Source organism: Colius striatus, chromosome 15 (assembly GCF_028858725.1).
Source record: "Colius striatus isolate bColStr4 chromosome 15, bColStr4.1.hap1, whole genome shotgun sequence".
In the NCBI taxonomy this organism is placed as follows: domain Eukaryota; kingdom Metazoa; phylum Chordata; class Aves; order Coliiformes; family Coliidae; genus Colius; species Colius striatus.
Genome location: NC_084773.1, coordinates 4,587,778 through 4,613,339, shown reverse-complemented (window position 1 = coordinate 4,613,339; position 25,562 = coordinate 4,587,778). Strand labels below are relative to the sequence as shown.

The following is a 25,562-nucleotide window of genomic DNA, read 5'->3' as shown; positions in this document are numbered from 1 at the left end:
AGCAGCTTAATCCCGTTGGCTGCGTTAGTGGGGCCGAGCTCTGCGTATGGGGCGGCTGCCCTGGGGCCGATCCCTCTGCCAGGGAGCAGAGGTGCCCTGGGACAGCCAAACGCTGAGCCCAGCACACTGTGGGCCCACGGGAGAGGGATGGCTCGTTTGACAGCGGCGCTGGTGCGGGGCTGTGAAATACCTCATGCAGCATCTTCCCTGACCCCAGGTTTTCAGCATCAGCAGCACGACAGGTATCAGTGTCGATAGGGCTGCAGAGGTGTCTTAAAGATGGAGACTGAGAGCTTGGAGAGGTTTGCCAGAGGCGTACTTGTTGGGTGTGGGTGGCTGTGCTTGCCTCCATCTCCCCCTCAGCTGCGGGATTTCTTGCCCCCCTCGTGCGTGTGTAGGAGCCGGGCAGCCTGCAGCTCCTGCTGCTGGAGGTAATTGCCGCAGCAGGTGCCGGGATGTGATGGCAGATGCTGTGCTGGTTGCTGCAGCACGGTCTGTGCTCGCACTGTCCACGTGGCACTGGCTGCTGATGGGGCTGGGCACTCTCCCACAGCTCAGGAAACTTCTCTGCCTTCCAAGGCTGTAACCACAGGGGTTCCTCCACAGAGGTTCAGACCAAAGTGCAGGGTGCTGGACTGTCAGCAAGGTCTCCTCAGTGCAGGAGACTCCTGGAGTGCTGAACGAAAAGCCAGAGAAAATGCAAACTTCAGATATGCCAGTCTCACCTTGGGTGTCTCTGGGAGCTTGGCCAGCACCTCTCACAGCTGGCAGGGCTAAGGGCCAGCTCTGCCTGAGACCTTCCCTGGTTTCTGCCTTCCTTCCCGCTGTACTTGTGCCTCTCTGCCTGCTGTGAAAGGCAAGGGGCATTTCAGAGTGGAGCTCCACAATCTTTTTGGCAGGGCTATTTTCAGCAGCCATCCTTCCCTTACCCGCTTCCCAGCACGGTCCCATGAAGTTGAGCTGTCAGGTCTGTGAGAGCAGGATGGCAGGGTGAGCTGCTCAAACTGGGGCAGCTGCCAAGAGGAATGGCTGTGGAGCCGTGGCTGGGAGGAACCTGAGGGGGGATGCTCAGATCGATCTGCAGAGCCATCAGGTCCCCATGACACAGACCAATCCTGTGTCTTGTACTCACCTGCTCTTGTACTCACCCTAAGCCTCATCCTGATGAGATAACACCAGCTGATCCTCTTCACTGACTCCTGCCTTACACAGAGGTGGTGGCTCTTGCCTCAGGGAGATGCTGGTAGGGGAGAGTGGAGTCTCCAGTCCAGCCTCCCATGTAGAGCAGGGCAGGCACCAACACAAGGGATTTAGTCTAGCAAAATCTTGAACCCCGTCCAAGGATGGAGACCCCATGGTGACTGCCCCAGGCTGCACCACTGCCTCAGCACAGGGGCTTTTGCTAATATCATAGAACCACAGAATGGTTTGGGCTGGAAGGGACCTTCAAGATCTCGCTCCAATCCCCATGCCATGGACAGGGACACCTTCCACTAGACCAGGTTGCTTAAAGTCATGTCCACCCTGAACCTCTGCTCTTGCAAAGCACATACATCTATACCCAGGCAAACCTAGACAAAGGAGTGCACTGATCTAGGAGGCTACAGGAGGGTTGTCCTGCCTTGGTGATTATCCCTGCAGGGCACTGGCCAGAGGGTGTGTGACTCTGCCTTTTCACAGGCACAAGAGCCACCTCTTTGGATGGGACCTGATTGGCACTCAGCATCTGCAGTTGGCACGTTGTGCCCAGCGTTGGCCTTCCATGTTCATCCTTGGCTTGAATTTTGCCCTAGAAGGGCAAAAGCAGCTGTGCCCATCCCCTCCATCCAGAGCTTCCCAGGCAGCACAGTCTGACAGGGTAGGACATCACGAGCATGGTCACTGCCCCATCAAGGGAATGTGTTGAGGGCCTGGACTGGGTAGGCTGCATACTTCAAGGTGGGCTGATCTCAGTTCCTGCAGGACCAAGCTGGGAGCTGGCACGGTGGCATGGCAGAGTTGGACAGGCAGAAGCTGAGCTGTGCCCTGGCACAGCCAGCCCATCCTCTCTGCATCATGCTTCTCCCTTGCTGCTAGCATTGGGGAGGGAGCTCTGGGGAAGAAAAATGGGATTCCTGAAAGACAAGTGAAAGGCTGCGTGTTTGCATGAGGCAGAGCTCCAGCGTGTGTCACGCACACACCTTCCCTTCTGCAGTCTGGAATAATTAGCCAGCGGAGCGGGGCGAGGTCTGAATCAGAGGCACAAGGATGAGAGCGAGCTCTCAAATAAAAGAAGACAAATGCAATCATTAAGATACAATAGGTTGCACTTGCCCCTTAATTAGACTTTCTCTTTGATTAAGCAGTAATTTAATATCACCATGCTGAAAGGAAATTTTTTATGGCCCTAATGTGTTCCTAAGATGTTTGTATGAAGAGCAGGGGCTGCTGCAGGGTGTTGGGGGCGGGAGGAGGATGCTGCATGTGTGCCCCAGCCCTGTAGAAGCACCTCTCCTGCCCCTCTGCCCCCAGCAAAGCCTGGGCTGGGGGCTGCTGCTGGTCTGGGTCAGTGTGAGCAAGGCAGTGTCCCTGGAGCAGTGCACTGCTCCTGGCCACCACCAGCTGCACGGCATGTCCAGCACCCCCTAAGGAAGTAGGCACACCTAGCATCCCTTGAGGACCTGGGCACATCCATCATCCCCTGAGGACATGGGCATGTCCAGCATCCTGTGAGGATGTGGGCACTCCTGGGTGTGGGATGTAAGTGCTGAGCCCACTGCAGTGCTGCTGGCCCACAGGTACAGCTTCAGAGTCACAGGATGGAACGTAGAATCACTTAGGTTGGGCAAGACCCTGAAGGTGATCGAGTGCAGCTGTTAACCTAACGCTGCCACATCCAGCACCAACCCATGTCCCTCAGCAGCACATCCTCACATCTTTGAAACTGCTCCAGGGATGGGGGCTCCACTGCTTCCCTGGGCAGCCTGGGACAGTGCTCGATAACCTTTTTTGGTGAAGAAATATTTCCTAATGCCCAATCTGAACTTCCCCTGGTGCAACTTGACACTGTTTCCTCAAGATCATTTTGGTGAACCTCATTGTCTTCCTGCAGACTAAGGCCTCTTGTGGCCCCAGGGGACACAGCTGGCTTGCAGCCCCAGTCCTAGTCTGTTCTAGCTGAAGACCACCTCTCCAATAGCGAGACAGCTCCTCCAGGGCCAGCCACCCCTGAGGCTGGCCACCCAGAGCTTCAGGAGCAACAGATCCACAAAAGAGAAGCCTGGGGAAAAAGGATTTGGAGGGTACCAGGCTGTTAGCAGCAAACCCAAAGATGATGAAACATCAGAAGGGAAGGAAATGTCAAGGCCTCTATTCCTGGACATTTCTGGGTGGGTAAAAATAGCGCTTTGGATGACCCAGGGGGAGAAAGTGCTTCTGATCTCTTAATGCAGAGCCCCTGCCGTAGCCCTGCGGGCTCTCTGCCATCACAGCCCCGCTTGCAAGTGGCTTTTTCCAGGCCATAAAACACCAGCTCTTGCTGAGAATTTCACTAGACGAGATTGTCTTGTTCTTTTCCCTCACAGCGTGTACTTTGGGTAGTATCTTTGGGAGATTTTTGCATGCTTGCGTACCTGGTATTTTCTGATAACCTAGAAAAAAAAGGATCCTTAAGTATTATGATTATGCTATTAAACCTTTATTGTATCGAGGAAAACAAATCAGAGTGAAACAGGAGCTGCATGGAGCCCAAGCAGTGTTAAGCTACGGCAGCAAGCTGCCTTCACTGTTGCATTTCAGTCAAAACCGAAACACCAGCGAGACGAGATGAGAAGAGCCGGTGGTGCTGCGGTGTTGTGGGGGAGAGTGTGAGATCTGTGTCGCAGCCATGGCCTCCCTGGCTGAACACCACTGAGAGCCACACAAGGGTAGGGGTAGGCTGAAGCTGGATGGTCAGTCTCTTCTTCTAGATGGTTTGCAGGGCACGGCTCCAGCACTGCACACCCCTCTGCAGCCCGCCATGGCGTTTTGGTGCTTGCCTGCCTCCCCAAAGCCAGGTATTTGTTTTGAGCAGGCTGAGTCCTTTGCACCATCACCGTGTGTCCCGTTGGCTGTGCTTCTCAGTGAGGTCCCTGCTGGGACCAAGCTCCCAGAGTTTGAACAAACCTTCTCCTCTCTCTGTTTTGCAGAAGAACGAATGGCTGTGCTTGAACTGCCAAACTCAGCGGCTGCTGGAAGGCAGCCTCGGCGACCCTGCCCCCATGCCACTGCCTGCCCCCAAGCAGCCGCCCTCGGGCTCCCCACGGCACGCGCTGCCGGCCGCCAGCCCGCAGCACAGAGCACCTGCGCCGGCACCCGCCGAGCCGGCGGCACCCCCCGAGCGGCAGCCCTCGCCTGCCCGGAGCCTCCGGGCCACCGAGCACGGCAGGACCCCGAGCCCTGCTCCGACGGAGAAGAAGCCTCCAGCGCCGGCAGAGGAAAAGGCACTTCCCAAAGCTGCCCCGGAGCCTTCCAGAGCTCCTGAGAGCACCGTGCCCAAGGGCAAGAGCGTGACCTCCAAACCGGAGGTGGAGAGCAAGGAGAGCCGGGCACCCACGGAGGCGCCACGGGCGAAGGAGCACGAGGTGAGCCCTCAGGGTGCATCCAGCCCTGAGCATCCCTGGGGGTCACATCCTGCCATGTGCTGGCACGGCGCTGAGCCCTGCTCTGCCGTGTGCAGAAATGGGGGTTAGGTGGAGCCGGAGCAGAAATCATCCCATCGAGGCCGCCTGACTCAGGAAATGGCCTTTTGGGAAACAGTGAGCTCAAGACACTGCTGTCTCAGCCCTTCCAAACCACTCCGCAGCAGCCTGCTGGTATTTGCCTTCTCTTTAGCATGATCACGTCAATTTGGCACAGTGCAGTGGCTCAGCTTGGCTTTGGCTTTTTGGATTTGTTTTAAAATAGTGTAAGGGCAGCTGACTTTGTCATTCAATGGCAAATTCATGTCACAGCACTGCTTGCTGCAGCAGTGGGCAGTTCTCAAGCCCCTTGTCCCAGCTTTTTATAAGTACAATACAATTTGGGGTCAAAGCTTGGCTGCATTGGGATGGTTTTCCCCTGTGAGCAGCCACTCCAGCCAGCAGCCAGCACAGCCCCTCACAGGGATGGGATGTGGTGGGAGGTCCCTATCAGCTGGGAGGGGACAGCTGCCCCCAGCAGAGAAGCTCCTTGTGCCCTCAAAAATCAAACACAATCCCAGTGCCTCCATGCTGGCGAAAGAGGGACCCTACCAGCAGCACCAGGACCAGGCACGATGGACCTTTCCGAGCTTTCCCTCACACTGCCCAACTGGAATGTCAGTTTGAAGGGCCTGTTTATTTCTGCTGGCATCTAATGAGGATCCTGGGGACCACCCTGCTTCTGAAGGCTGCTTTGTAGGGCTCTCAGGGAAATTCAAGTTCATTAAAAGCCTGGGGAGTGCAGAAGGCAGGGAGGGGTGCATCAGTACCCTGAGGCTTACTTACGCCTGGGGCTCAGCCACCTAAGTGGTGGGTAGTAAAAATACAAGGATTGCACTATTAGACAGCTTTCTGGTGTTAGTGATCAGGGAGATGACACTGATGGGGCCCAGTATTTTAAACACATGTATGAGTCCCACAGTGCCTGCACCCCAGGGGGTGTTTGCTGTGCCATCCCCAGCTCGTAGTACACCCCATCGCCGTCCTTTGTTAGCACACAGACAAGTTGCTGACGAGAGAGGTCACGGGACAGCCCCCAGCCTTTGTGCTGGGCTGGCTCCCAACACTGCCCAGACCTTCAGTGTGCTCCCCAGGGGAGGATTTCAGGGGGAAGCAGCTGTGGAGCTGCCTGGGTCTGACGCTGCGCTCTCCCTCACCCGCAGGATGGGAGCAAGCCTTACCCCCCGGACCTGTCCCGCAGCCCCCAGAGCCTGAGCGACACCGGCTACTCCTCCGACGGCATCTCCAGCTCGCAGAGCGAGATCACCGGCCTGGTGCAGCAGGAGGAGGAGAAGCTGAGCGGCACTGGGCTGGCCGGGCAGAGCCCCCCCAGCCCCTCCGAGCTTACCAAGCTGGAGAGCAGCATGCGGCCCCTCCTGGAAGGCCGAGGCACCCCTCCAGAGCCCACTGAGCGCGGCAAGGGCGGCCCGGAGTCGCGAGAGGAGCAGCGACAGCGGCAGCGGCCACGGTACCTCTCCATCACCCCTGAAGCCTTTGACTCAGACGAGGAGCTGGAGGACATCCTGGAGGAGGATGAGGACTCGATGGAGTGGGAGAACCAGCGGGAGCGGCGGGAGAGCGCCGAGTCCTCGGACGAGTTCGGCAGCAAGCTGCGGCACGACTACGTGGAGGACAGCAGCGAGGGGGGGGGCTTCTCCCCGGTGCCCCCCCGGCCCAAGGGACAAGAGGCAGAGGCGAGTGACGAGGAGTTCATGCGGAGGCAGATCCTGGAGATGAGCGCGGAGGAGGACAACCTCGAGGAGGAGGAGGAAGGCTACGGGCGCGCCAAGTACGGCATCCCCAAAGCTGGGCAGAAGGCCGAGGCAGAGAAGGGCAAAGAGCCGGCCTCGGGCAAGCGGCGCCCGCCACAGGGCCCCGGCGGCCTCTACAAGGAGGAGAGGAAGGAGCTGGAGGCGGCAGAGGGTGATGACTTGAGCACGGCCCAAGGCGGGCTACGGCGCTTCAAAACCATTGAGCTGAACAGCACGACCGGCTACGGCCGGGAGATGGAGATGGGCCAGGAGGCAGACACCAGCCTGGACCGGGAGCCCGAGCTGGAGATGGAGAGCTTGACGGGCTCCCCCGAGGAGCGCTCCCGCGGCGAGTATTCTTCCACCCTGCCGGCCACGACGCCCAGCTACACCTCGGGCACCTCACCCACCTCCATCTCATCCCTGGAGGAGGACAGCGACAGCAGCCCCAGCCGCCGGCAGCGGCTGGAGGAGGTGAAGCAGCAGAGGAAGGCTCGCCACCGCTCGCACGGCCCCTTGCTGCCCACCATCGAGGACTCATCCGAGGAGGAGGAGCTGCGGGAGGAAGAGGAGCTGCTGCGGGAGCAGGAGAAGATGCGGGAGGTGGAGCAGCAGCGCATTCGGAGCACAGCACGCAAGACCAAGCGTGACAAGGAGGAGCTGAGGGCCCAGCGGAGGAGGGAGCGCTCCAAAACCCCCCCTAGCAACCTCTCCCCCATCGAGGACGCCTCCCCCACCGAGGAGCTGCGACAGGCAGCAGAGATGGAGGAGCTGCACCGCTCCTCCTGCTCTGAGTACTCGCCTTCCATCGACTCAGAGGCTGAGAGCTTTGACGCCGTGACCTCCAAGCTGTACAAGTCGGGCAGCGAGTACAACCTGCCCACTTTCATGTCACTGTATTCCCCGACAGAGAAGGGGGAGAGCGGCCCCAGCCAGCCTGCCAGCAAGCCCCTCAAGAGCGCCGAGGAAGCCTACGAGGAGATGATGAGGAAGGCAGAAATGATGCAGAAGCAGCAGGTCCAGCAAGCCCAGCCAACTGTTTCCTACAGTGGCAGCTACCAGCAGGTTGGCTACCGCGGCACCGAGAGCCAGAACGGCTTTGAGTACCAGTATGCCGAGGAGTACCGGTATGACAGCGGCCCCGCACACCCCTCCCAGCCCAGTTACCCCAGTGCCCTGCCCAAAGCGGGAGCTGTGTACGAGGAGATCCTGCAGACCTCGCAGAGCATCTCCAGGATGCACCAGTCCTCCTTCGACCTGGCCGTCGAGCAGGGAGAGAAGGTGAAGGGGCAGGAGGAAACGTACCAGGAGAAGCACTTCCTCAACGCCGAGAGCGCCTACGCTGACCTGATGAAGCAGAACGGTGGCCCGCTCACCCCTGGCACCAGCCCCACGCAGCTCTCCGCCCCCGTCTCCTTTGCCAGCTCTGACAGCAGCACGGGCAAAGCCATCCCCGATGTCCGGGTCACCCAGCACTTTGCAAAAGAAGGACAAGACCCAGCCAAGCTCCAGAGCACCCCGGCAGCGCCCGTCCCGGCATCCAAGGCTGCTGCTACTCCTTACGCTTACGGCAAAGGTGCCAACACAGTGACGACTGCGGCAGGCGGCCCCGGCAGTGCGCCACGGAGCTACAGCTCCCCAGCTCCGGAGGCCGTGTCTGTAGCCAGCAGAAGCTACACTCCGGTGAAGAGCACCGTCAGCTACGGCTCCCAGACGGAGGACACTGGCAGGAGCAAGGCAGTGGTGGAGATCAGCGTGCAGACAGCCAGGGAGAAGCTCCCGTCCGCGAGCGACGGCAAGGCCCCGCTGCCCAAGACGTACCCCTTCTTCAAGAGCTCCAGCCCTCCGCTCTCACCCACCTCCCCCACGCAGAGTCCCACTCACACCACAAAGGCCACAGCAGAGTTCTCCACGCAGACACACAGCCCCCTCCTCCCCTACGAGGATACTGCCGCTGCCGGCCCTGCCACCTCTTCCCCCATGGTGGCCCAGGGCACGCAGACGCCACACCATGCGGGCTCGCCGCGCCTGACCCGGCAATCCTCCTCACAGGACGCCCCTTTCATGTTGATCACGCTGGCAGCTGATGCTGCCAGCCAAACCAAGCCGCCCAGCTCCGGCTCCTCAACGTCTCCCGCCTCGTCCCCTACCAGGCCGAGCCGGCAGCTGCTGGCACATGGCTACACCCAGACGCCGGAGCCGGAGCAGCCACCGGGCGCCTACGTCAGGGCTCAGCTGGTGAAGGAGCACACGCAGAAGGCACCCGCCGTGACTTCAGCCGCTGACAGCATCGCAGGGCTGTACGGCTGGGGAGCACTCCCTGCAGAAAACATCTCCCTCTGCCGCATCTCCTCCATCCCCGGCACGTCCCGGGTCGAGCCGGGGCCCAAAGTGCCGAGCACTAACGCCGTGGACTTACGGACCGCGCTCAAATCCGCCCCCATCATCATAACGGACCAAGGCATGGATCTCACCTCCCTGGCCACCGAGGCTAGGAAGTACTGCCTGACCTTGGACCAAATCCCCAGCCGGCAGTCCACGGCCATCCAGCCCTTGATCATCAACCTCAATGCCCAGGAGCAGCCACACGCCATCATCGCAGCAGCCAGCACCGCCGGCCTGGCCATCGCCTCCCCCATGCTCCTCTCGCAGTCCAAGCAGCCTGTGATCTACGGAGACCCTTTCCAGAGCCGGGTGGACTTTGGGCAGGGAACCGGGAGCCCGGTGTGCCTGGCTCAGGCGAAGCAGGTGGAGCAGGGAGTGCAGACAGCTGCTGTGAGGGCCAGCGGGGTGGCTGGCGGCAAGCCCGAGCCTGCCGCTGCCCCCCAGAGCAAGTTTGCGAGGTACGGCATAGCAGGCCAGGGGGTGAAGAAGGACGTGCTCCTCACACAGCCCGGCGGGGCACAGAGCAGCGGCCTCCCGCAGCCCTTCCCCCCAGAGCCAGGCTCAGATCTGTACCGGGCAGTGCCGGTGGAGCTGAAGAGCCAGAGCCCTCTCCTTGCCTTGGGTGGCAAGAAGTCTCAGGTGATGATGGTGCAGATGGACGAGGTGGCAGCCGGCCCAGTGACCAAAGTGCTGAAGGAGGAGCCACCAGCCAACGTGCTGGACCTCACGGGCATGAAGCCGGAGAGCCAGGTGGCCTGCTGTGACGTGGTCTACAAATTCCCCTTTGGCGGCAGCTGCACTGGGACTTTCAACCCCACCTCCAAGATGCCAGAGAAGAAAGCCGGGGAGGCTGCAGCAGTTGGCCGGAAAGCCAGTGGAGTCCTCTACGGCAGCAGAGAGCCGGAGCTGCAGGAGACTTTCCCTTACCGGGAGCAGCCGGCCCCGGCGCCCGCGCTCTATGAGGAGCAGAAGTTTTACCCCACCGGCACCTTTGGCCGCCTCTACTCCTCAATGTCAGACACGAACCTCTCTGAAATCGGGATGAGCTACTACCCCACAAAGGGGGATCAGCCCTTCGCCTCCCCAGCGGGCGATGCTGCTGTGGACCTCAGCACCATGAAGCACTCCTACAGTGTGGGCTTTGCCGAGGGGGGTTACCTGGGCCAGGGACTGCAGTATGGCTCCTTCTCAGACCTCCGTCAGCCGGCAGAGCTGCTGGGCCACCCGCTCCCCATGCGGAGGTACAGCTCAGCCTCCAACATCTACTCCGACTATCGCTTCTCACACCGGGGGGACCTGGCCAGCTTCCAGGAGTCCAGCCTGGCCCACTACAGTGCCACCACGGCTCGCGAGATCAGCCGCATGTGTGCCGCCCTCAACTCCATGGACCAATACGGGGGCCGGCATGCCAACGGCCCCGACATGCTGCCCTACGGCCCCGGCGCTGGGCCGGCGGGTGCGGGTGGGCTGGTGGCTCAGCAGCAGGGCCCTGCACCCCCCAAATCTGGCGGGATGTACAACCCCACGTTCCCGGAGGGGCGGCAGGGCTTCGGCAGCCCGTCGCAGTACAACATCCCCAGCGTCCGCCTGGGCGCCGTCCGGCAGATGTTCCCTTCCACTGCCACCGTACGGGCCGCCGACGGCATGATCTACTCCACCATCAACACGCCCATCGCCTCCACGTTGCCCATCACCACCCAGCCGGCCTCGGTGCTGCGGCCCATGCTGCGCGGGCTGTACAGGCCCTACGGCCCGGGCGGCATGGCGGCCGTGCCCCTGGCCAGCCTGGCCAGGCTGCCCGTCGTCACCCCCCGTGTCCCGCTGGCAGCACAGGGCCTCTACCGCTACCCGGCCCCCGGCCGCCCAGCCCCGGCAGCCTCGCTGATGGAGACACCCGTCTACCTTGGCAAGCCCATCACCACGGCAGCGGCAGCCACGGGGGCTGCTCCCGCTCCCAAAGCCCCCGCCGCCCCCGCCAGTGGCTTGCAGAGAGCGGAGCCTGCGGCAGCTGCTCCCCGTGCCGAAGGGCCAGCAGCACCTGCGGCTGGCAAGGAGAGCGGGCAGGTGGCCACAGTGGCCAAGCCCCCAGCAGATGGGGCTCAGCGAGAGGAGCGGGAGCGGGAGGAGGAACGGCAGCGCAAGCAGCAGGAGCACGTGCTGCAGCTGGAGCGGGAGCGTGTGGAGCTGGAGAAGCTGCGGCAGCTGCGGCTGCAGGAGGAGCTGGAGCGGGAGCGCGCGGAGCTGCAGCGGCACCGGGAGAAGGAGCAGCTGCTGGTGCAGCGGGAGCTGCAGGAGCTGCAGTGCATCAAGCAGCAGGTGCTGCAGCAGCAGCAAGAGGAGCGGCACGCACAGCTGGCACTGCAGCGGGAGCAGCTCGCCCAGCAGCGCCTCCAGCTCGAGCACATCCACCAGCTGCAGCACCAGCTGCAGCAGCAGCTGGAGGAGCAGAAGCGGCAGAAGACCGTCTTCCCCACGCCCGCAGAGCCCCCCGCCCGCCCGCCCGAGGGGCCCGCCGAGGCGCCGCGGGGGCTGCCGCACAACGGGCAGCCATGGCCCCCTCCAAGCCAGGGGCCGCCAGAGGGGCCCGCCGGCCCCCGCTACCCTGCACCTCAGAGGCCGCTCAGCAGCTCGGCCTCAGACATGTCGCTACAAGCCGAGGAGTCCTGGGAGCCCGGCCGGGGCATCAAGAAGAGGAACTCGATGCCACGGCTGCGGGACGCCTACGAGAAGGAGACGTCCCGGGAGGCCTTTGTGGGGAGGAAGACGGCAGACAGCAGCGTGCAGACAGACGAGGAGGACGGTGAGGAGCGGTACCTGCTGTCGCGGCGGCGGCGGGCGCGGCGCAGTGCCGACTGCAGCGTGCAGACAGATGAGGAGGACAGCGAGGAGTGGGAGCAGCCCGTGCGCCGCCGGCGCTCCCGGCCCTCGCGGCATGCCGAGGCCGGCGCCGAGGGCAAGGCAGAGGGGGTGTCCCGCGGCACGGCCAGTGTGGGCATCCAGACCATCAGCGACTGCTCGGTGCAGACGGAGCCCGACCAGCTCCTCCGCGTCTCCCCCTCCATCCACATCACCACCCATGACCCCCGGGTGGAGATCGTGAAGTACATCTCGGCCCCGGAGAAGACGCAGCGGGGTGAGAGCCTGGCCTGCCAGACAGAGCCAGAGCCAGCCCCACAGCCCGGTGTCGTGGTCCCCCAGCTGACGGTGCCAACCACTATCCCACCCTACTCCACCAACATCCAGATGGTGAGCACGGGGCCCCTGGACCCACATTCCGTCCGGCAGCAGACTCTGGGCAAATTTGAGAAGAAGAAGCCCGATCCCCTGGAAATCGGCTACCAGTCCCACCTGCCAGCGGAGTCCCTCTCCCAGCTGGTGACCCGCCAGCCGCCCCGCTCTCCCCAGGTGCTCTACTCCCCCGTCTCCCCTCTGTCCCCCCACCGCCTCCTGGAGTCCTCCTTCGCCACCAGCGAGCGGCTGAACAAGGCTCACGTGCCCCCGCAGAAGCACTTCACCGCCGACTCGGCCCAGCGCCAGCAGACGCTGCCGCGCCCCATCAAGACCATGCAGCGCTCCCTCTCTGACCCCAAACCCATCAGCCCCACCGCTGAGGAGGCCGGCAAGGACAGATTCTCCCTGTACCAGCACCCGTTGCTCCCTGGCACCCAGGTAGGTCAGGGCAGGGAACAACCTTTCCCTCGGGGAACAGCCCTAGGAGGCACCTTGGGGCACATCGGTTTCATTACTGCTACAGCAGTGAATGTTTGGGCAGCACCCTGCGGCAGCCGGTGGGCATGGGTGCATGCACCAGAGCTGGCAGCCAGTGGGCACGGGCCCGTGCACGGGAGCTGGCAGCTGGACAGAGGCCCTGGAGCTGTCTTGGCTGCACAAGCCCATCAGTGGGTGGGAGCTGCTGCTGGGTGGCACAGTCAGTCCGCAGTCCCCTACTCCAGAGGGGTCCTCTCCCGAGGAGAGGCCACTGTGCTCCCACCTTTGCCCTCATGCACTGAGGTGTTCTTGGGCTACCAAGTGCCCAGCGAAGAGCCCTGGGGCAATTCCTGGGGCAGCAGCCACCAGCCGCTCCCCCGAGCCCCGCTGCCCGGCGTCCGAGGACAGAGCACGGTGTTTGCGGCAGGCAGCGGCGCGCACACGGCCGCCCGGCACTTGGCCGCCTGCCACCGCCGGTAATTACTCACGGGAAGTGCCTGCCTGTTACTTCCATCCTAGTTATTGCGCTTTTACATAAACGCCGCTTCCTCGGTGCGTGGGGGAACACGTGCAGGGCAGAGCCCACCTCGCCACAACCCTGGGGCAAGAGAGGAGCTCCGCGGTGGGAGGGGATGTGGGGGGGCACCCACCAGCACCCCTGACCCGGTGTCCCTTGGCTCTGCAGGTGGGGGGGCTGCAGTCCAGCCCACTGGCACGCAAGGTGAAGCGGACACTGCCCAGCCCGCCGCCCGAGGAGCCCCACGTGCCCCTGGCCAGCCCGGCCGCCTCCCAGCTCTACCTGAGCAGCCTGGCCCCCAAGGCCACCGCCCCAGTCACCAAGGCCAGCCTGCTGAAGGAGCTGGACCGCGACCTGAAGCTGGTGGAGCATGAAGCCACCAAGCTGAGGAAGAAGCAGGCGGAGCTGGACGAGGAGGAGAAGGAGATCGACGCCAAGCTGAAGTACCTGGAGCTGGGCATCACCCAGCGCAAGGAGTCGCTGCTGAAGGAGCGGGGGCCCGGGCGGGACCACCCCTACCTGCGCTGCCCCGGGGACCGCCGCGACTACCTGTCGGACAGCGAGCTGCACAGCCTGCGCCTCGCCGCCTACGACGGTGCTGGCCTGCGTCCCGCGCCCACCGGGCAGTACCCTGACTTCGCTGCCCCCGCCGCCTCCTACAGCGCCTACTCGTACCCTGCCCCGCAGGGCCCCGCCGCCTTCCCGCCGGCACGCCTGCAGCCCCCCCAGTACCCCGCTGCCAGCACCTCGCAGGACGGCTTGCCGGCGGCCCCGCTGCCCGCCTTCGCCTCTCCTGGCGCCTTCCCGGCCCCTGGCACTGCATACCCGGAGCTGGGCACCCCAGGCCAGCCAGCCTTCCGGCCCCAAAACCCCTACCAAGCCCCAGGCGCCTTCGCTGGGGCGGCCACCGTGCCGGCGGCACAGCCCACCCTCTTCCAGAGCCCGGCGGACATGGCCAGTGGGCACCAGAAGCCACGGCAGACCTCGCTGGCTGACCTGGAGCAGAAGATCCCCACCAACTACGAGGTCATCAGTGCGGCCACCAGCTCCTCGGCCGTTCCCGACGTCACCTTCAGCGCTGCGCCGGCAAGTGGCAGCTACGAGCAGTACAAGGCTCCCGAGGCCCGGACGGCTGAGAGAGCCAGCGTGGCGCAGGGCCCCTCGGCCAGCTTCTCTTCTGAGTCCCTCTACACCAGCCTGGAGCAGAACATCCCCCGTAACTACGTGATGATCGAAGACATCAGCGAGCTCACCAAGGAAAGCCCGGCAGTGGAGGGGCAGAAAGCGGAACCAGTGGGCAGTGGTGCCGACAGCCGCCACGGCAGAGAGAAGAGTGAGCTGGGGGACACTGAGAGCTCCAGCCGGCCCTGCTGCTACACCAAAGCTGAGGAGGAGTCTGAGGAGGACATCTATGACCACCACGGCCCCGACCATCGAGGGAAGAACAGCTACCACCGCGGCATGGAGAGCAACGGCAGGATGTCAGGGAGCTCCACCGGCTCATCCTACTACTACGGGGACGGTGAGTACCGGCACTCCTCACGGGTAGACAAGCACAGCTCCGGTGCACCGCTACCGAAACATTCATCCAAGAACCTGGCACCCGCCGTCGTCTCCTCGAAGCGCAGCAAGCACAGGAAGCAGGGCATGGAGCAGAAGATCTCCAAGTTCTCCCCCATTGAAGAAGCCAAAGATGTGGAGTCGGACCTGGCCTCCTACACAACAACGACCTCGGTCGGCAGCAGCAACGTGGCCTCCAGGGCCAAGAAGCTGCAGGAAGAGATCACCTATGGCCTGAAGAAGAATGTCTACGAGCAGCAGAAGTACTATGGCGTGTCCAGCCGGGATCTGGTGGATGAGGAGGAGCGGGTCTACTCTGCCAGCAGCAGAACCCGCTCCTCTGGCTACGGGGTGGAAAAGACCTCCGGCAGGGACGTGGGTGGCCGGAGCAAGTCCTACGAGCGGGAGGGTATGGAGCGCTCCCAGAAAGGCAGCTCCAAGCCCTCCTCCCTCGGCATGAGCCAGAGCCGCGGGCGAGCGCCCATCCGCACGCAGCCCTCGGAGGAGGAGAGCCCCGTCAGCCCCCTGGGGAAGACGGTGGGGGGGTCGCGTGCCGTGGGGGGACCCAGCCCCCAGTCGTCGGGGGACCCCTGCTCCCCGTTCTGCTCCAGCCACTCGTTGCCTGACGTGCAAAAGCACATCAAAGACGTGCCAAGGAGTCACTCGTACAAGCACGAGGAGGGCTACGGCATGGACGATGCCCATTGCGTTGTCTCGGACAGCGAAGGTAACGGCTCCCTGTGGTGACCACCCCAGAGCATGGCTTCCCCGGGGCATGCCCGTCCGCTCGTAACCAGAGACACTCTCACCGCCTCAGTTTGCTTGACACGTGCCTTCCTCCCCCCTGCCCCGGGTGTTCGGTGTTGGCCGGTCCCGCACGGTGCCCCGCCGCGTCCCGTCCCCACCGGCACAGGCCGTCCCCCGCGCGCGTTGCCCGCTGCTTGCTGCTCCCACCTCATTGCATGGCATCCGCCCGGGTGGCCTCGAGCCACACACTGACTGGGGTTTGTTTTTGGTTTCCGAAGCCTATCATTTGGGTCAGGAGGAGACAGACTGGTTTGATAAGCCCAGGGAGGCACGTGCGGAGAGGGTCAGGCACTACGGTGGCCACTCTTCCTCGCAGAAGAGACCCCCGGTTAAGCACACCTACCACGACTACGACGAGCCCCCCGACGAGGACCCGTGGCAGCACGACGACTACCCCCAGCACCGCGAGCACCGGCACCACGGGGAGTATGGGCGGCACACCGGCACCTCCCGGCACACCGGCGACGAGCCCCCGCGCCGCTCAGCCAAGCAGCACCCGCGAGAGCCCGGTCGCCATGAGCCCCGTGGCCACGGGCCGCCGGCCGCCTCCAAGAAGGCTCAGCAGCCCGAGCCCCGCGCGCCCGCGCCCTACGGCCCCGGCTCTGCCGAGTACGGCCCGTCATCCCGCCCTGCTGCTCACCACCACGGTGCCGAGACCCCCAAGTCGCAGAAGCCTCCCCAGCCACACGGGCCGGCCACCCCAGCGCCGAAGCCGGAGCCCGTGGCACACCCGCAGCAGCCGGCGGGCAGGCAGCAGCAGGCAGGGCAGCAGGCAGCGCGGCAGCAGCCGGCGGCACGACAGGCTGCCCAGCCAGCGGCCCCGGCACAGCCCGAGGCCAGGGGCAGGACACAGGGACCCCCGGCGTCCCGGCCACCGCAGCAGCAGCAGCAACCGGGGCCAGCCCAGGCGGGAAAGGCGCCGGCCACGCTCCACGCACAGCCAGGCGGGCACCCAGCACCGGCCGTAAGTATGGGCTCAGAGGCCCCCTGACCCCACAGCTCTGTCTGGGATCCGCCTCACTGGCCACAGCAGGGGAAGGGTTGGGGATAGGAGCCATGGGGCACGACGTAGCCCGCCACTGTGCCCACCACGGGTGCCGTGGGAGCAGCCATACCCTCGAGGGGACCCAGGAAGGGACAACTCTGTAACGTGGATCCCTTGCTGCTTCTTTTGGAGCTGTGAAGCAGTATCTAGGAGTTTTGGTGTCACCTCCCCTCTCTGGAGCATGCTGTGCCAGGAAGGTGAGCCCTAAGCACTGTTTTCCCCATTCCAGCCTAAAGCAGAGCAGACGGATGCACCCAAACTTGCAACGAAAGTGCCACAGCAGCCGGGGAGAGCGCCCACGGCACAGCCCCTGGGAGCAGCAGGTCAGTGGGCTCGGCAGCACGGTGCCAATCTCCCCCACGCCCGCTGCCTGGCACCCCAGGAGCTCGGCTGAGCTCCCACAGCCTGGCCCACCCCCGCTCATGGTGGCTCTTTTTGTCCCCCAGCAGACAGCAAGGCTGCTCCAAGGGCAGCGGGGACGCGTGGTCCCGCCGGCACGGCCACGGGGCAGCCCGGCGGGGAAGGAGAGAGTGTTTTCTCCAAAATCCTGCCCGGGGGGGCAGCGGAACAAGCAGGCAAACTGACTGAAGGTGAGTTCAGTCACCTGGGGATGGGGCTCTGGTGCTTTTCTGCACCAAGACGGGGCTGGGAGCGATGGGGCAGCCAAGTGCAGCAGTGGGATGCACTGGTTCTGCAGTTTGGGGCCTGGGGAGGTGGAGGGTCGGGGAGATGGGGGGCCAGGGTGACTGCACCGTGCTGACATCTCTCTCTGCTTCCCTGCAGCGGTGTCGGCTTTTGGCAAGAAGTTCACTTCGTTCTGGTGAGAGAACGGCACAAGGTGAGTGGAGCCAGCACCGGGTGCTGCGCCACGGGCTCACCCTGCCCCAGCCATGCCTGAAGCCTTCCTGTTCCCTCTCGCTCCCCACACCGCAGGAGTTTGGGAAGCGAGTGGAGATCGAGTCGTTGCAGTGGAAAAACCTATGAAGAAGCCAATGAATTCAGCACACGGCGCCAGACTCTGAGTATAAGGGTGAGTGTCCAGGGCACAGCCAAGCACCGGTTCCCCCCGCTGCACCGGTCCCCTCCATCACATCAGGCCTCTCCGTCGCACTGGTTCCCTCCACCGTGCCATCGCCAGGGCTCCCAAAGCACTGCCGTCCCCCTTGGCACCCGCTGAGCCCCAGACTGAGGACACGCCGCAGCCCCATCCCCTCGGCCCCGAGCGCCGGCCCCAGGCCAAGGCGTGGGGGCTTGGCCGCGTTCCCTGGCCTCGGCAGCGCTGCGTGGGCCGACGCCACGCGGATGCTGGTACAGACCCCAGGTTTGCAGGAAGGTTTGGGCAGCCCGAGCTCTGCTCCGGGAGCCCGTCCAGCACGGGGGCGGCAGCAGCTGCTCCGCCGGCAGCTCCCCTTGGCTCCCGACCGCCCCCTTCGCTCGGTCTCCTCGGCGGGGACGTTGCCACTCGGGCTAACTCCTCTCTCTCTGTCTCTCACAAGCTTTTGAAAGCAGGGCGATCCCTGGATGCTGGACCAAACGGCGGCCGAGCAGGGGCCCGGCAGACGCCCCGGGGCGGGCGACTCCCCACGCCTGGCGAGCAGCTCCGGTGCGGCACACGGCGAGCCCCGGCAGCCGCCCCGAGGGGCCGGGCCTGATCTGGACCGTCGGGTCAGGCCCCGTAGATGGGCCGCGGCCCTTTCTCAAGATTATACGCAGAGTTGCTCCCTCCGAACCCCAGCTCTGACCTCTTCATAGGTTTTTCCCCAACACGAGCCGAGGGCTGGGCGCCGCGGGCGCCGCTCCTCCTTCCCAAGCCCGTCCGCCCCGCCGGGGCCGTCCCCACGCCCCCCTGCACTGCTCCCCGCCCAGGGAGCCCCCGGAGCGCGTCAGCTAGGACCTAACACTGTTTCACTACCGAAATCCGAGGCCATAGGACTCTGCCGGCGGCGCGGCCGGCCTTTGCCGACGGCGGCTGGGCGCGTCCCGGCGCGCGGTGCCGCCCCAAGCCATTGGAAGCATCGAAAGGGCCGCGCTCGCCCTCGCCACTCAGCCAGCGCGCCCGCCGCCGGGCACCCCTTTTCTTTCAAGAACAGCCTTAATCATCCCACTTTGATTTCTGTGTATACCTCATCCGCACTGGGGGGGGGGGCACGGGGCGTCGTCGAGGGGGGATCTTTTTCTCTTGGTTTCTTTGGGCTCATTTTCTTTTTGGGTTTGGGTTTTTGTTTTGGTTGGGTTGGTTTTTTTTTTCTAAACTTTATACCAAATCCTCTTCCCTCTTTGCTTTGTGCGATGAGTTAGCACACGGGCTGTCGTCTGTAGAAGCAATAGAGCGCAGGAGGCTACAAAAGAGCACAAATCCCGTGGAACAAGATCAGGAGAGCTTTGCCTCCGGCAGTATCCTTCCTCTTACTGTGCAATCCAAGTCCTTCTCAAGCCATTTCGCGGGGACGACCGGCGCGGCGGCCGGCGGCCAAAGCCCACTCGCCCTGCCAGGAGGGGGTTCCCCGGGGGAGGGGAGGCAGCCCGAGGAGAAGGGGAAGGGGTTGCCAGCGTACAGCCACGCACCGCCCGCGTCCCGGTGCCCCCGCGGCGGGTGGCAGCGGCCCGTTCACCCGCCCGATGTTCTATGCAACGAAACAACACGACTCCAGAAGAAGACCTGTGAATAGCTAATCGGTTCAGTGTCGCGCCCAAGGGTCTCATCGCAAAGCGTTGCCGCCCAGCGACCCGATAACTACTCTTTACCAACCACCCCGTGCGTATGAATTCGTGGCATGTTCGACCCACAGAGGGCCACTTTGCCAAAGGGCAGCCCTAGCGCCCGTGACCGTCTGTCCCGTCGTAGAGCATGGCTTGCTACTTCTCTGCACGGCTCCACCTGCCTTTCAGTGCTCGCTGTTCTTTGCCTGGACTTTTCATTTCTTTTCTTTTCCATCAGTCCCATCACTGTACTGAAAAGCTCTTAGCAGATTTATGCACTTGTTATCGAGGACCCGCTCAACACGGGATGCCCGCGCTCCGCAGCGGCTCCCTGGCAGGGGGCTCTGCCTGTGCCCAAGGCTGGGGGGGAGAGGCCGGCGGCCGTGGAGCGAGCGCGGTGTTTCCGTGGAGGGGGGAGACCCCCGGCCCCGCCGATGACAAGTGCATAGCCTGAGGGTGCCTCCTCCGGGCCCCGGCCCCGCCGCTCCTCGCGCTGTAAATATTTGTACAGTGTGTAAATCGCACGTGGGACCGAGACCCCCGCCGAGGCTCGTCTCGCCACCCAAGCACATCTGCCGCCTCGCCTCCGTGCCTGCCGGGAGCGGGGGCACGACGCCCACCCCGCCGCCCGGGCCCCCAGCCCGCACCGTCGGCGCTCAGCTGGCCGGGGCGGGGGGCGCGGAGCGGGCAGGGACGAAGGGCCGAGCGCGGCCGGGCGCCGTTTCCAGCGGTCAGTGCGATGCCGGGTGCGCTCCTTCTGAACATTGTGACGGTGTGCGTGTCTGCTGTGCTCTGTGCCACCCGTAGTGACCCCGTACCGTGCCGTACCGTGCCGTACCGTGCCGTACCGCCCCACCGCTGTGTCGTGACTCCCTCCCAGAAGCTGCCCCCTCACCAGGTGTTTCTGTGGGAACAGAATAAAAAGGACTTGACACAAAGCACGGACTGGCCCCGATTCCTGCCTGCCTGCGGCGAGGGGGCGGGGAGGCTGGGCTCCCGGCACGGCACGAGCGGCAGCCCCCTGGGCCTGCTTGGCAACCACGCACCTGCGGGCTCCGCTGCCCGCACCCGGGGCTGCCGGGCAGGGCAGCCCCCGCGTGCCCCCGCAAGGGCCGGATTCCCCTCGGCCCGCACACGGAGCCCTTCTGCTGCAGCCCCCTGTTGGAAAAACTACCCCAGGGCAGCACCGCGGCTGCGGGGCCGTGCTCTGCGCCTCGGCTACGGCTGCAAACGGAGGCCCGCGGCTGAGCCGATGTCTCCGGGCGGGAGCCGCCGCCGCCGCCCACCCGGCCCGGGCTCAAACCTCGGCGCCTCCGGCAGCGGCACCGCCCGCTCCCACCGGGGGGCGCCGCAGCGCGGGCGGCGGCCCGAGCGCCACAGCCAACACGGGCTGGCGCACGGTGTCCGGCCCCGCCCCGGAAGCGCCGGCGCTGGGACCCTGCGCGCCGCCACGACATGGAGCCGCCGGTGAGGGGCTGCGGGGGGGGGGGGTGACGTCACGGCCCCGGGAGCCCGCCCTGGGAACTGCCCCCGTGTCTCGGGAACTGCCCCTGTGCCCAGGAACTGCCCCTGTGCCCCTGGAACTGCCCCGTGCCCCGGGAGCCGCCCCAGGAACTGCCCCTGTGCCGGGGAACTGCCCTGTACCCGGGAGCCGCCCCCGTGCCCGTGAACTGCCCCCATCCCCAGGAACTGCCCCCATGCCCTGTAACTGCCGCTGTGCCCGGTAACTGCCCATGTACCCAGGGAATCGCCCCCGTGCCCGTGAACTGCCCCCATGCCCGTGAACTGCCCCCATGCCCGTGAACTGCCCCCATGCCTGGGAACTGCCCCCGTGCCCAGGAACCGCCCCTGTGCCCAGGAACTGCCCCCATGCCCGGGAACTGCCCCCATGCCCGGGAACTGCCCCCATGCCCGGGAACTGCCCCCGTGCCCAGGAACCGCCCCTGTGCCCAGGAACTGCCCCCATGCCCGTGAACTGCCTCCATGCCCAGGAACTGCCCCCATGCCTGGGAACTGCCCCCGTGCCCGGGAACTACCCCTGTACCCCAGGAACCACCCCCATGCTCAGGAACTGCCTCAGCTCTGCACCCCCAGTGCCCCCAGCACGTTCCCAGAAGCTGCTCCAGGCACTGCCCCAGATCTGCAGTAACTGCCCCCATACCCCACCTGCACCCCAGACCAGCCCTGGCTCTGCACCTCCAGGCAGTGCTGCCAGTGCCCCAGTCAAACTGCCCTGACTCTCCACCCTGGTGCTCCAGTATCTGGTCCTGGGTACTCTACTGATACCTCTCATGTACCCTGGTGCCCCAGTAACTGCCCCCTGTGCCCTGGCAATCCCTGGTGATCACCCCCTGGTGATCACAGCCCCGTGCCCACAGCCACCCCAACACGTCCCGCAGGTGCTGCCAAACGTGGAGGAGATGGTGGAGCTGTACCGGGAGCTGAGCGGGCACCCCGGGCTCAGCACCGCCTGCCTCGGCCCCGACGTCACCACCCAGTACGGGGGCAAGTACTGCAGCCTCTACACCGGTACGGGGATGGGGGGGAGCCCAGGGGGGTCCAGGGGGTCTCTGCCTGCCTGGCAGGGGCATGGTGGGTTTCCTCACCCCACTCCTCGCAGAGTGGTCGCAGCGGGACCTGTTGCGGGCCGAGAACATCAAGTTCTGCCGCCAGTACCTGATCTTCCATGACGGGGCCTCCATCGTCTACTCGGGGCCCACGGGCACCTGCTCTGAGATCAAGGACGAGTAAGTCCCGTCCCATCCCGTCCCATCCCATCCCGTCCCATCCCATCCCCTGCCCTTCAAGTGCCCATGGCAGGGGCTGACGGGTGCCCACACGCCCGCAGGCTGCTGAGCCAGGAGTCCCCCAGTGGGGCACTGAAGGCCGTCCTGCGCAAGGTCCCCGGCAAGGAGAAGGAGAAGGAGAAGGAGAAGCAGTTCCTGGAGGTGAAGGGGGAGCTGGATCCACAATGGGATTCGGGGCTGGATCCATGTTGAGGCTCAGGCCCACACCGGTGTCTCTGCCCCCAGGTCTGGGATCAGAACCGCAAGGTGAAGAGCATCGACCTGGCGGTGCTGGACAAGCATGGCAGCGTCTACGACGATGGTGAGGGGCCAGGGGATGCGGGGGGTTGTGGGATCCTGGGAGGACGGGACTGATCCTCCCCTGCAGACCAGTTTGGCTGCCTGGCCTGGTCACAGTCCGAGACCCACCTGCTCTACGTGGCGGAGAAGAAGCGTCCCAAGGCCGAGTCCTTTTTCCAGAGCAAAGCCCCTGAGCTGGGCACTTCCGACGAGGATGTGGGGTGCCCCAAGAAGGAGGATGCACCCCTCAAGGTGGGGTCCCCTCACCCCAGGAGAGGTAGGGGTTGGTGAGGCAGCCGTGGGGCTGATGGGGCTGTGCCGCAGGGTGAGCAGTTCGTGTACCACGAGGACTGGGGCGAGACGCTCACCACCCGCAGTGTGCCCGTCCTCTGCGTCCTGGACATCGAGGGCAGCAGTGTCTCGGTGCTGGAGGGTGTCCCGGAGCACCTCTCTCCCGGCCAGGTCAGCACGGGGAGCCCTGGGGAAGCAGAGCAGGGGAGTTTGGAGGGCAACAGTGGGCTTAGTCACTCACCCCCTCTCTCCCCCAGGCTTTCTGGTCCCCCGGTGACACCGGTGTGGTGTTTGTGGGCTGGTGGCACGAGCCCTTCCGCCTGGGGCTGCGGCACTGCACCAACCGCCGGTGAGTGCCTCATGGGACACCCCATCCCCCAGCCAGCCCCCCGGCCCCTGTCTCACACCCATCTCTGCTGACAGGTCAGCTCTCTTCTACGTGGACCTGACGGGCGGGCAATGCGGTGAGCGGCGTGTGCCCCTGCCCTGCCGACAGCCCGGCTCTCCGCAGCCCCTCACCGTCCCCTCATGCCCGTGCAGAGCTGCTGTCTGAGGACACCAGGGCTGTGTGGTCCCCGCGGCTCAGCCCCGACCGCTGCCGCATTGTCTACCTGGAGAACGAGGCCTTGGGCCCCCACCAGCAGTGCGGCCGCCTGCGCATGGTGAGCAGCACTGGCAGGCACAGCCGGGCAGGGGCTGGCGGGAGGGCAGCGGCGCTGCGCGGGATGAGAGCCCACAAAACTCATCCCAGCTCGTGTCTCCCGCAGTATGACTGGTACACCAAGCAGACCAGCACGGTGCTGGAGGCCGTGCCGCGGCAGAGGTGGGGTGAGTGCCGCCGTGGGGGGCTACGGGGGGCACAGAGGGCAGCTGAGCACCATTGCTCTCATTACAGGCACCTTCCCGGGCATCTACTGCGGCGCTCTGCCGGGGCTGTGCTGGGCAGCCGACAGCCGCAGGCTGGTGCTGGACACGGCCCAGCGCAGCCGGCAGGTGAGGGCTGCGGGGCATGGGGCACACAGAGGACCAGGGGGCACACGGGGGACCGGGGCAGCAGGAGGGCACGTGGTGTGCCAAGCCAGATCAGGGCTGTGCTGGACTCTGCCCTCCTGCCCATAGGACATGTTTGTGGTTGATACGGCAACGGGTGCCACGACCTCGCTGACAGCTGGTGAGTGCCAGACCGGCAGGGCCATGCCAGGGTTTCGGAGGGGGTCACACTTGCAGGTCTGATGCACCAACCCGCCTCCCCAGATGCCCCCCAGGGAAGCTGGTCCGTCCTCACCATCAACCGGGACCTCTTGGTGGCCAGGTTCTCCACCCCTAATTGCCCCCCAAAGCTGGTAAGGTGACACCCCCTCCCCAGTGCCCACCACCCCACCGAGCACCGTCACTGACGTGTCTCCCCACGCAGAACGTGGCCGTCCTGCCTGCCATGGGCCAGGAGGCGCAGGTGCGCTGGGTCTGCCTGCAGGATGCACCCTCTGTGCCGGGCATCAGCTGGGGCATCCGCACCCTGCAGCCCCCGCCGGAGCAGGAGCACCCCCAGTACAGTGAGTGCCAGGGGGGGCTGGGCCAGGCTCTGCCACCTCCCGCCAAGCTCTGACACCCCCTACTCCGCCTCTGCAGAGGGCCTGGACTTCGATGCCATCCTGCTGCGCCCCAGCAAGGGCCCTGCTGCCCAGAAGCCTCCCCTGGTCGTGATGCCCCATGGTAAGAGCTTGCCCTCTGCCGTGCTCCCACCCCGACTGGGCTGCATCACCCCCCTTCTCTTTGCCTTTTGCAGGGGGTCCTCACTCTGTGTTCACGGCCGGGTGGATGCTGTACCCGGCGGCACTGTGCCGCGTGGGCTTCGCCGTGCTGCTGGGTGAGCAATGCCAGGGCACCGGGGCTGCTGGCTAGCACAGTGCCCACCATGGGGCAGGGATGGGGGGAGGCAAGGCTCTGATGCTGCTCTCTCCCCAGTGAATTACCGTGGCTCGCTGGGCTTCGGCCAGGACAGCGTGGCCTCCCTCCCAGGCAATGTGGGCACGCAGGACGTGCTGGATGTGCAGGTACGGCCCCGGGGCACCCCGTGTTCCTGCGGGTACCCCCGAGGAGCGGAGGCAAGGCTGCCTGCCTCAGCGGGTGTCCCTGCTGCTGGCAGCTCTGCGTGGAGCGAGTGCTGCAGGAGGAGGCGCTGGATGCCAGCCGGGTGGCACTGGTGGGCGGCTCGCACGGGGGCTTCCTGGCGTGCCACCTCCTCGGACAGTTCCCGGACACCTACCACGCCGGCGTCATCCGCAACCCCGTGGTGAACATCGCCTCCATGGTGACCACCACCGACATCCCTGACTGGTGAGTGCCACTGTCCCCCGGCCCCACACCACCCCGGCCCCACACACACCCCGCTGCCTCTCGCCCACAGGTGCCTGACGGAGACGGGGCTGCCCTACACACCCGACGCCCTCCCAGACCCTGCCCAGTGGGCAGAGATGCTGAATAAGTCCCCCATGCGCTACATCGACCAGGTATGTCCCTATCCCTGTCCCTGTGCCTGTCCCTGGGGCGGTGCCAGCACCGAGTCTGTGCCCCTCTGCAGGTCCGTGCACCCGTGCTGCTGATGCTGGGGGAGGATGACCGGCGCGTGCCCCCCAAGCAGGGGCTGGAGTATTACCGTGCCCTCAAGGCCCGAAGGGTCCCCACACGGTGAGTGGGGTGCTGGGTGCCTAGATGGGGGGTGGGGGGTGCTGTGGGTATGATGCTAACCCCACTGTCCCCTCCAGGCTGCTTTGGTACCCAGGGAACAACCACGCACTGGCTGGCGTCGAGGCCGAAGCCGACAGCTTCATGAACATGGTGCTGTGGCTGCTGCAGCACCTGCGGGGCTGACGGCCCCTGCCCCCACTGCCCTCAATAAACGGTGTCACCCAGCCCCCTGCCCTGGCTCATGGTGCTGCCCACACCAGCATCGCTGCTGCTCCTGTTCATGGCCTCTGAACTCCCTCCCTCCCGCATCGGCGTTTGTGCCGTGCC

General features: G+C 64.8%; 2 protein-coding genes across 2 annotated transcripts in view; both read left to right on the top strand.

Annotated features, from left to right (window-relative positions):
• Positions 1-17,461, top strand: part of BSN (bassoon presynaptic cytomatrix protein) — a 92,745-nt gene extending 75,284 nt beyond the window's left edge. Inside the window, exons 4-11 of the mRNA XM_062008396.1 lie at positions 4,167-4,601; positions 5,861-12,502; positions 13,227-15,345; positions 15,644-16,389; positions 16,700-16,793; positions 16,917-17,060; positions 17,254-17,308; positions 17,404-17,461. Of these exons, the coding sequence (XP_061864380.1) occupies positions 4,167-4,601; positions 5,861-12,502; positions 13,227-15,345; positions 15,644-16,389; positions 16,700-16,793; positions 16,917-17,060; positions 17,254-17,294 (10,221 nt within the window). The 3' untranslated portion in view covers positions 17,295-17,308; positions 17,404-17,461. The remainder of the gene's footprint in view (positions 1-4,166; positions 4,602-5,860; positions 12,503-13,226; positions 15,346-15,643; positions 16,390-16,699; positions 16,794-16,916; positions 17,061-17,253; positions 17,309-17,403) is intronic.
• A 3,125-nt stretch (positions 17,462-20,586) lies between these two features.
• On the top strand, positions 20,587-25,462 carry LOC133626827 (acylamino-acid-releasing enzyme-like). The gene is made up of 22 exons (XM_062008289.1): positions 20,587-20,637; positions 21,570-21,699; positions 21,791-21,917; positions 22,019-22,118; positions 22,203-22,278; positions 22,345-22,508; positions 22,581-22,718; positions 22,805-22,896; positions 22,971-23,011; positions 23,088-23,209; positions 23,315-23,375; positions 23,443-23,540; positions 23,667-23,718; positions 23,802-23,890; positions 23,962-24,100; positions 24,177-24,260; positions 24,334-24,414; positions 24,513-24,601; positions 24,694-24,884; positions 24,955-25,057; positions 25,129-25,235; positions 25,313-25,462. Exons 1-22 carry the CDS (start codon positions 20,626-20,628, stop codon positions 25,416-25,418), a joined length of 2,202 nt encoding a protein of 733 aa, XP_061864273.1. The 5' UTR covers positions 20,587-20,625; the 3' UTR covers positions 25,419-25,462.
• Positions 25,463-25,562: the final 100 nt, after the last annotated feature.